Below are 9,964 nucleotides of genomic sequence, written 5' to 3' on the forward strand. Positions count from 1 at the left end.
TTACCGGTTGGGACATCTTCTGGATATATGCCCAGGAGAGGTATAGCTGGATCCTCCGGTGGTGTTATTGTTATATTTAAGTTTTTTCTTAAAAAATGTTTCCTTTAGACAAAATGCCTTTTGATGCATTTACAGGGCATTTCTATCTCATCCCTTCCAGTCTACTCTTATGGAAAGGCCAATGCTGAATGCTAAATCTCCAGTCCTGAAAGTGTGGTGTGTGTGTGGTGTGTGTGTGTGTGTGTGTGTGTGTGTGTTTCTCTTTAACTTTGTGTTCTACATTCTCAGAGCTTTGTATCAGTTTGTACTGGAACTATGCTATGTCTGGGATTATATTGTACTTCAAATTGTATCCCCACCTCCCACTGTATCACTACCACATTCCCTTAGAGCAGTCCATGATGTGGCTTAGGAAGCTAAGACTACCTATGTGTGTCTACACTGTCTCAAGTTCCTGCTGTTCTCTCCCTCTTCCTTTCCCATTTACCTCCTCTATTTTGCCTGTACTTTTCCTTCAGAAAACATAAAGTGTGTGCCAGCTATTATTCATTTGTATTTGAGAGGGGGATTTGGAAGCCAGCTGGAAGCTCTATTTAGAAGAAAAGGGTATTCATCCAGCAAGACTTGGCAAAGGGTGAAAGCTGGTGTTTTATTAGGGAGTCCTTAATTTCTTCGTGTGAATATATTGTCTTTTCTTTGTGGCTGCCCCATTTTTCAATTAAAAAAAAATCTCTATTATCAACTTCTCATACTAGCTTGGGTCAGGGATAGGGGATGAAAGAAAATAGGAATGGATGCTACCAATTCATTTCAAAACCTGAGGCCCTGATCTTTACCAGCCCTAAACATTTCTTCTGCCCTTCTCTGGACTCTGAGTCTCTGATTCTCCAATCTGTACTGAAAGAATACACTTTTGTTGTTGTTGTTGTTTGTTTGTTTTTGTTTTTTCGAGACAGAGTTTCTCTGTATAGACCTGGCTGTCCTGGAACTCAGAAATCTACCTGCCTCTACCACCCAAGTGCTGGTATTAAAGGCGTGTGCCATCACTGCCCAGCAAGAATGCACTTTCTTGGTCATGCTAGTTATCTGGGAGAGCCAAGGAGAACAGGCTCCTGCGGCTCCATCCATCACTCCTTATCTGTCCTTGGGTTATCTGTTTTGTGCATTACCCATGCACTGTGTGCTTGGTATCTGTGTAACTGGAGATACCCAGGCCCTGTATATTTAATGTGACTGAGAATATACTTAGATAACTGTGCTTTCAAGCTTGGTGCGCTCCATTTATCTCATCTCTTCTTTATCCCCCACCCTCTCTTTCTATCTTCTTTGGAATCTGTGTGCTATTTCTTCTCATGTTTTTTGTTGAGCCGTCGGTTTTTCTTTGGCTTGTTCCTGTCATGCTTCTTTGGTAGACTCTACCATGCCCATCAGTTGAAGTCAATCATGTCTAAATTAGCGCTTCATGTCCTACTATGTCCTACAGTCTGTCTTGAAATGATGACTCTGTATCAATGTCCATAGAGGGCTCCCATTTCTCCAGCTTCGGGTAGTTTTGCATGAAGGTATCGTACCTCTTGCTGGGAGAACCAAGGGGACTCTGTGCAGAGCTCTTACTTCTCTTCTACAGATCTCCCTTTGGTTTTTAAGCCCCGTAAAACCTTGGCCTCCTTAGAGTCCAACTGTGCTATTCAACTCAGGGAGGCCTCTAAGCTCTAGCTGTCCTCCTTCCTGAGCTACAGTCTGTAGACTATCTGTGGGCATTAAAGTGGGACAGGTAGGTATGTGCTTCATTTTGGTTACTCACTGTCTCTCTAGAATCTTCTCTTCTTGATGGATGGCCAATAAATACATCGCTATGCATTATTTCAAAATTTTATCAGATTTGTAAATGTTTGTTTCATAATAAAGTTTAAATAAAAATATCCTATTGCTCCTTTATGGCTGAGAACAGGACACATTTTCATTCATTTAGAAGTTTCTTTCTCCTCCTGGTACCTCCTTTACTTTCTTCTGTTGCTCAAAGTTTACGTCTTTTTATGAGGTTGCCATAATCACAGTGTTATTTCAGGAAATAAATGGTTTTAGAAGAGAAATTATCACATGTATTTGATCTCTGTAATTTTTTTCATGTTATAACCAAGTCTGAACTTTGAGGGCCAAACCTGACATTTGAAATACTTTTGTTATTACTAATACTGATAAAATGCTCTATAGAGAACCATTCATGGAAATAGTTTGTCAGCTCTTAATATCCATGATGGATTTTTTTTTTTTTTTTTTTTTTTTGCTATTGTAAAGGTAAGTTGTGCATAAGCCCTGGGTTATAACATCACAAATACAATTCATGTTGACTGATGAGCAAGAGTCATTTCTCTCTGTTTGTTGAGTCTGGGTGTGCCTATGAGAGCTTACTGCATGGCCCAGGGAAGCATAGGGTGAGAACAAATTTAACATTGCCATATTAACCAATGAGCACCAGCCCCCCTCTGAAATTCTCCCAGAACTAGGCAACAGAGCAATAAAATAAGACCCAGTATTAGTCTTCAAATTCTTTATTAGATTCTAAAGACAGTGTAAATGAGCACAGTATATATTACTTGTCTTGTAACCCATATGCACATTTATTGAAAGCTGTTAGATGACTAGGCAGGATGCTGAGAGAAAAAGTACAAGCCTGAAGTACCATACTGACCGGGGCATGGTTTGGAGAAGAACCGTGAAAAGGTAGCGTAAGTGCTAGCCTTTGCCATGCACTGCTAAGGGCCAGCAGGAGTGCTGGTCAGGGCCAGCCTACCCCTTAGTGAAAGTAACCCCTGGTGAACTTGAGCAAATGCTCACTTTAACATCAAGCGGTCATGTCTGTTAAGCAGTGCTAGACACAGTCAGTGGTGAATGAAGAGATGAATAAGGCATAGAAACTAAAAAGAGGAAGCTCTTTTCAGACCTGAAAGCTATTTAAGTCTACAAAGCTCAAGGTGCCTGCCATGCAGAAAGCAGTGCAAGTGTCTTTTGCTGGAACTCTGGATGTCCTTATCTTAAAAGCTTGACTATTATTTAGAATATCTTTTATTAAATTAGCACCCCTGCTGGACAGAGACTGCCTCTACCACTTGAGGGGTTTTTTTCATGTCTTTCTCAGACAGTTTTTCTTGCAACCATCCTGGGCATATACCCAAAAGATTCACCAACATATAACAAGGACACATGCTCCACTACATTCAGAGAAGCCTTATTTATAATAGCCAAAAGCTGGAAAGAACCCAGATGTCCTTTAACAGAGGAATGGATACAGAAAATGTGGTACATTTACACAATGGAGTACTACTCAGCTATTAAAAACAATTAATTCATAAAACTCTTAGGCAAATGGATGGAACTAGAAAATATCATCCTAAGTGATATAACCCAATCACAAAAGAACACACATGCTGTGTACTCACTGATAAGTGGATATTAGTCCAAAAGCTTGGAATACCCAAGATACAATTCTCAGACCACATGAAGCTCAAGAAGAAGGAAGACCAAAGTGTAGGTGCTTTGGTCCTTAGAAGGGAAACAAAGTACTCATGGAAGCAAATGTGGAGACAAAATGTGGAGTAGAGTCTGAAGGAAAGGCCATCTAAAGACTGCCTCACCTGGGGATCCACCCCATGTGCAGTCACCAAACCCAGACACTATTGTGGATGCCAAAAAGTGTTTGCTGACAGGAGCCTGACAAATACAGAGGCAAATGCTTACAGCCAACCATTGAACTGAGCATGGGGTTCCCAATAGAAAGAACAATAATATCAACCAACCAGACTCCTCAGAGTTCACAGGAACTAAACCTGGGACCCATGGCCCCAGCCACATATGTAGCAGAGAATGGCCTTGTCAGGCATCAATGAGAAGAGAGGCCCTTGGTCCTGTGAAGGCTCAATACCCCAGTGTAGGGGAATTTGAGGGCAGGGAGGCAAGAGTGTTTGTTCTCCTAGAAGCAGGGGGAGGGAGGATGGAGTAGGAGGTTTCACAGGGGGAGGAGGGACGCTAACCAAAAAGGTGATAACATTTGAAATGTAAATAAGAAAATATCCAATAAAAAAAGGATAACAAAAAGAGTGGGGTTCTCTGACTAGTCTGTGAAGTGATCTAGTATAAGAAACGTTTGTATATCTCTTTAGTCTTAAATTATAATGCATTAATCATTGATGGTGCTGTGATTCTGGCATTGATCCAAAAACTAAGCATGGTCTAAGTGATAGTGTCACCATGTTGATGACTCTAATATAATATTTGGGTTTGAGTTGCTAGGAAGGAAATCAGGTGATTATTCTAATAGTGTCTAATTTGGTCCTTAATTACCTCACTTTGACTATTCACAACTGAGCCTGTCTAAATATAACATAAACACTAGTATGAGAGGGTTTTCCCCCCTCTCTGAGCTGTTTTCAGAGTTTTATTTCAGAAGAAAAAAAGGATAATTTATAGAATCCCAAGCTATAAAATCTCAACTTCTAAAAGCAGACTTGTTTCCAATTAGACCTTCCAATATGGGTTTATGGCCTTTGACACAATGAAGGTTCACAGCATTTTATAAGTATCCACTAATGATGCAGTGGTATCAATCTGAGTGTCTGGCACATGGATGAAGAAGGAGACTAGTTGTACATTTAAGATATCTTATAGTCAATGGTGAACATACTGTAGAAGAGCAAGCTGGACCTTTCCAGTGAGTGCTTCAGGTTCCCGCTGGAGGGCAAGTATCACACCACATCTTGAAAACCAAATAGAAAGTGCTAAAAGAAGAGCAGATGTCTACACCCACACCAAGGCTGAAATTTCCTCATAGACAGTAAGGAGAAAGGCATTTCAAGGGACCCCAAGTTGTAGCAGCAAATCTAAAACTCTTCTTTGCAGTTAGTTGTTCTGCCGAAGGAAAAACCACATGCCTAGCAGATAAGTATCCTGATACTTGCAGTGGGGGTGTAGAAGCCATTCAAAGTGAAAATTTCACTCAGCATGTCACTGAGACTAGACAGTGAAACTGTCTAGGACATAACTGTCAATATAAGGAGGGTTAAGAGAATAGTAATTTCTGCCAGTGGTGGTCTAGGTTGTAAAATATTACATGCTAAATGGGGACACTGTTGAGACTCTACTGGGAACAAAATTAATATAATGTATTTTTTGTGGCTTGTGGGAGATTAGATGTATGGATGCTTAAGTAAATCACGCTTTGTCAAGAAGTTTTCATTTCACAAATAAAATTTGAAGAGAAAACAAGCTTTGCCCCCTCATCCCTCCTGTGCAGCCCACAACACAGGTAGGGTAACATATTCCCCAAACAAGTATGGCAGGAAGTACTCCCTAATGCACCTTGATACCATGAATGGGGTATAAGCCAAAGCTGACTTTCTTATGTTTTAAAACAGAGTTGCCTTGTGTGGAAACTATTTAGCTCACATTACAGCTAAGCCCAGCACTAACCACACTCTTATACCTCGTGTATACATTTTGTTCATTATGTTACAAGATAATATGGATAATACTGAATAGGTCTTCATGGCATAGCTAGAAATGCCTCCTGGACTCTCTTTATAAGGATAGCCTTCTGGGACGTCCTGTAAATGAGCATCTACATGGCACAGTCGATGTTTCTTCCTCATCCTTTTTATAGGGCAGCACAGTAGTTGTCCTCAATCCTCCTGATGCCAGGGTTCTGAGCACACCAACCTGTCACTTCTTTGTTTAGTACAAGTAACAGGAAACAGGACCTTGACTTCTCTGTAGTTAGAAGACACAGCAAGAAATGAGGCCAGTGTAGGACTCTCAGGGAAGTAAAGACAGGGGGTCCTCAGTGGGAAGTGGGTCAAAAGCACCATAGGTCAAGTGTAAATGCTGTAGAGACCAAAGAGGGCCACTTGGCCCTGGAACATTCCAAACATGAATCACAGCAGACTTCTCTAGGGCTGATAATAACATGGCCTGATTATTACATGTCTGAGTGCCAGGCAACATGTACGTGCTTCAACCTGAATGTATTGAGAAGGATGACAAGTATAACAAGGAAGTGAAAATAATCCCAGGAGAGGACACAGCATGACTCTTACTTCACATGCAGCATGAGACTGCGACAGGGCACAAAAAGGTTGGGCACATAAGCACATAAGACTGTCGACAGAGCTACATCTATGTGCACATGTAATACCATCTTGCAGTAGTGAGAATGTTGGTTTTCATCCTATAACTTACTCATTCTGGTTATATGGGCCTCAGTACATCTAAAGAGAAGAGTTTATAGATGATATAGTGAATTCATCAAATCCATGAAATTGTTCTTTGCTGCTGTACTGGAGGGCAGTTATAAACCCTGGCTCTACTTGATGTTTTTCAGGTACCATGATCAACAGGATGTCACTAGCAACTTCCTTGGAGCAATGTGGTTGATATCAATAACTTTTCTCTCCATTGGTTATGGTGACATGGTACCCAACACATACTGTGGGAAAGGAGTCTGCTTGCTTACTGGAATCATGGTGAGTGTTTTCCCTTTTCTATCTCTTTTATGTATGCTTAAGAGACCAAAATCACTCTCTATATATAAATGATTATCAGTTACTGATTTGCTCATAAAAACAAGCAACGTTGAGGGCTTAAAGACTTATTCTGCATTCTATATTGTTAGGTTTTTTGTTAATGAATGTTGGTTGCATGAAAGGCATGGCTCTTGGAACTGCTGGGGAATGCATCAAAACAAAACACAAGCTGCCCCCCTCCTGCTTCCATGGAGCCTCCAGCAGAAACTCGTGGTTTGAAAATAATTGACAGATGACTATTAATTACACCCTGAGTCTCAAGTTGTTTAGGAAGCTAAGGAATAAGAATGGGCCTCAGCAGATGAATTACCTATAGGGAACTGAGCTTTCTGGGTTAATGGCCAGGAATTTGGAACATTCTGTCTGAAAGCTACAAGATAAAGAGTGCAGTGCATCTGAATAAAGTAGGTGGACAGGAGCGATGGGGACCATGCACAGTTGGGGACAGGAATTTCAGGACACTGGGGGGAGGTTTGCTATAAAGGTGAGTGATGCTGGGTCTTTTTCCAGGAGGCCTAGCAATCTGGGGCATGTTGTTTGCCCCTCTTCCACTGTTGTGTAGCCTAAACTGCATATACACCATTCATGTTATATGGAAACTGGGAAAACATTCTGTTCTTGAGAAAGGTAGGTAAGGTTGCTCACCAAAGGATTGGTGGAGACCAGAGGCAAAGTAAAGTTAGCTTGAAATGAAGTGAAAGTCTTTCTCATAGGGGCAGATCATGAGAACTGGCTGCCCCAGCTCCTTAAAGACTGATTGAAGATTAAGGTAAAGTAAGAGTGACCATGTAGCTTTGAATGTGGTCACTGCCTTTTGAGTCTACTGTACATATATTGTGGAAGGAAAAGTTCTTATTGGGCAAGACCTCAAGTCAGAAACCTACAGTCAGATGACACTCTGCTCTTAACAGGGGAGCATCCCTTCTGGCAGATTGTGTGATGGCCATTTGACCCAGTAAGGTAGCAGAGAGGTCATAGGCACCAAAACTCAGGTGTGTATGCTAAAGGCTCACATCAACAAGATGTCAAGTCAACATCTTTACACTGTCCACACACAGGAGAGAATACCAGCTGGCCTTTATAGGTCCACCCAGAATGGAGTCACTTGTAGCATCTTCACAGGAAGATTATGCTAAAGATTTTAGTTACCTAAAAGGACGGAGAGCCTGAGCATCAGGAAAATGAGAGCATGCTTCTGCCCTGGGTAGAATTGAACCCAGCCATGCCAATTTAAAGATAACAGTAGTATCGGGATGACAATCAAGCCCAAATTATAAGAATTATAATTTGGAGCCATAATTTAGCCTTATTTCCTTGTAAAATAAAAACTTTTTAAAAATAAATTTAGTGAACTTGACATTTTTTTAGTATACGTGGTATAGCTCATTACATGTTTGATTTTTTTAGAATATCTCCCATTTCCCCTCAAATAATAACATTTTATTGTATAGCATAAAACTTTGAGAAATAAAATATATAGAAGTGTATTTTTGGAAGGCCCCATAACAAGCCCACAAGGGACATTAACAATGCTATTTATAAAAACAGAAATGATAACTACAGTCTTACCTCAGTGTGTCTCAAGATCAACTTGCTAGGTTGCTTTTGTGGCAAGAGGTACCCATTTTATTATTAATGAGGTGTGACTGAGGGGTTCATATACCTTTGTTGCAGGCACAAATTTGACTTTAACCTTTCCTGGGCACAGGCACCTTGGGATACATCTGTCTTCTCTTAATATTGCTTTGTGTCTAATGTCTCCAGAACTGCCTCTTCAAAGTCTTGTCTGGCTGCACAGAATCTCTCGTTCACCTCCTTTAACTGCTTCCGTGATTAGGTTTCACTACTGATCTTTGTTTTGGAAAGGATGTTCTAAGTATCCTTTAATCTATACAGACAAAAAAAAAAAAAAAGGTTCTTTGTAAATGTACATGACTTCATTCCTGCTCTGCAAGCTCACAGTGTAACAACAGTCCATTTGGAAACTCAGGGACTCTAGTCTCTCTCCCCTGTAAGAGACAATTGTTTAACTGATCTGATTAAAGATGGTTTACTTGCATCTATAGAGAAATCCACAAATCCTTGGGTAGCCTCTGTAGAAGTATTTTAGAATGGTGCAGTGGCCCTCCCTTGAGAACAATAGTGTTGGGCTACTGGGCAATCTTCGGGACACGGGTCTAAGAAGTGGATTATACCCTCTGTAAATTCCTTAGAGACTTAGAGCAATGCATGGTAGCAAACTAGATATACCGTGGGGAATGTCAGAGCGAGATTTGTAAAAGAAAATAATGTTATACAAAGCTAGTTTCTTGATGATGAAGTATGTTTGACTAATTTTGCTTGCCTGTGCTTCCTTTTCATTATGGAAAGTATGATAACTCTTAAGCACTTAGTCAGAGATAACTTATTTTGGTAGCCATTTGCCTATTCTTTAGATCTTTATAGCATATATTATATAAACTATGTATTGACAGATTCCCTCAGCTCTAGTGTTTTAATAAATTGTGAATAAAAAATATATACAATTTGCAATCCTCCTGAGACAGTCCAGGGTCACTCTGCATCGTTGAGTGTTATTTCTGGAGTACTCTGCCTTCTGTTCTTCTTGGTTGCTCTGCTTTCTAACCCTTTTTAACATTTTGATAGAATTTACTCCTTCATGTAGTTTCTTTTCATTTTGAAGGAGAGTTGGTCTACATGCTAACACCTACAAACACTCCTCAGAGCCCTGCTTGTTTTCTTCCTAAAGCCAATTGACACTGATGAATTATAGCTTGCCATTGTCCTTGCTGCTTACATTAGTCAAAACTCAAAATTAGGGTATAATTTAGAAGTTTTTGAAAAGCTGAATTTGTGCCATGGGTCATATATTTTTAGAGACAAGGACATTAGACTAAGCTTATTTCTGCACCACTCTGGGCAGAAATATATCATGAAGCCATGGAGGAAAGATTGTTTTCTATAACATTTCTAATAGAAATCCAAATAGCATCATAAAAATTTGGCCTGTCCAGGGATGAAGGGGGGATTGTGAGAGGGGGCACTAGAAGTGGAGGTACAGTAATTGAGATGTAAAATGAATTTTTTTAATTTATTTTTTTATTAGGTATTTTCCTCATTTACATTTTCAATGCTATCCCAAAAGTTCCCCATATCCACCCACCCCCAATCCCCTACCCACCCACTCCCCCTTTTTGGCCCTGGGGTTCCCCTGTACTGGGGCATATAAAGTTTGCAAGTTCAATAGGCCTCTCTTTGCAGTGATGGCCGATTAGGCCATCTTTTGATACATATGTAGCTAGAGACAAGAGCTCCGGGGTACTGGTTAGTTCATATTGTTGTTCCACCTATAGGGTTGCAGTTCCCTTTAGCTCCTTGGGTAATTTCTC

General features: G+C 40.4%; 1 protein-coding gene across 2 annotated transcripts in view; it reads left to right on the forward strand.

Annotated features, from left to right (window-relative positions):
• Kcnn2 (potassium calcium-activated channel subfamily N member 2) overlaps nucleotides 1-9,964 on the forward strand; it is a 394,099-nt gene that overhangs the window by 355,920 nt on the left and 28,215 nt on the right. For both annotated transcript variants that reach the window (XM_021150280.2, XM_029472048.1), the window contains one exon: nucleotides 6,374-6,515. In XM_021150280.2, the coding sequence (XP_021005939.1) occupies nucleotides 6,374-6,515 (142 nt within the window). The remainder of the gene's footprint in view (nucleotides 1-6,373; nucleotides 6,516-9,964) is intronic.

This window comes from Mus caroli, chromosome 18, assembly GCF_900094665.2.
Source record: "Mus caroli chromosome 18, CAROLI_EIJ_v1.1, whole genome shotgun sequence".
NCBI lineage: Eukaryota > Metazoa > Chordata > Mammalia > Rodentia > Muridae > Mus > Mus caroli.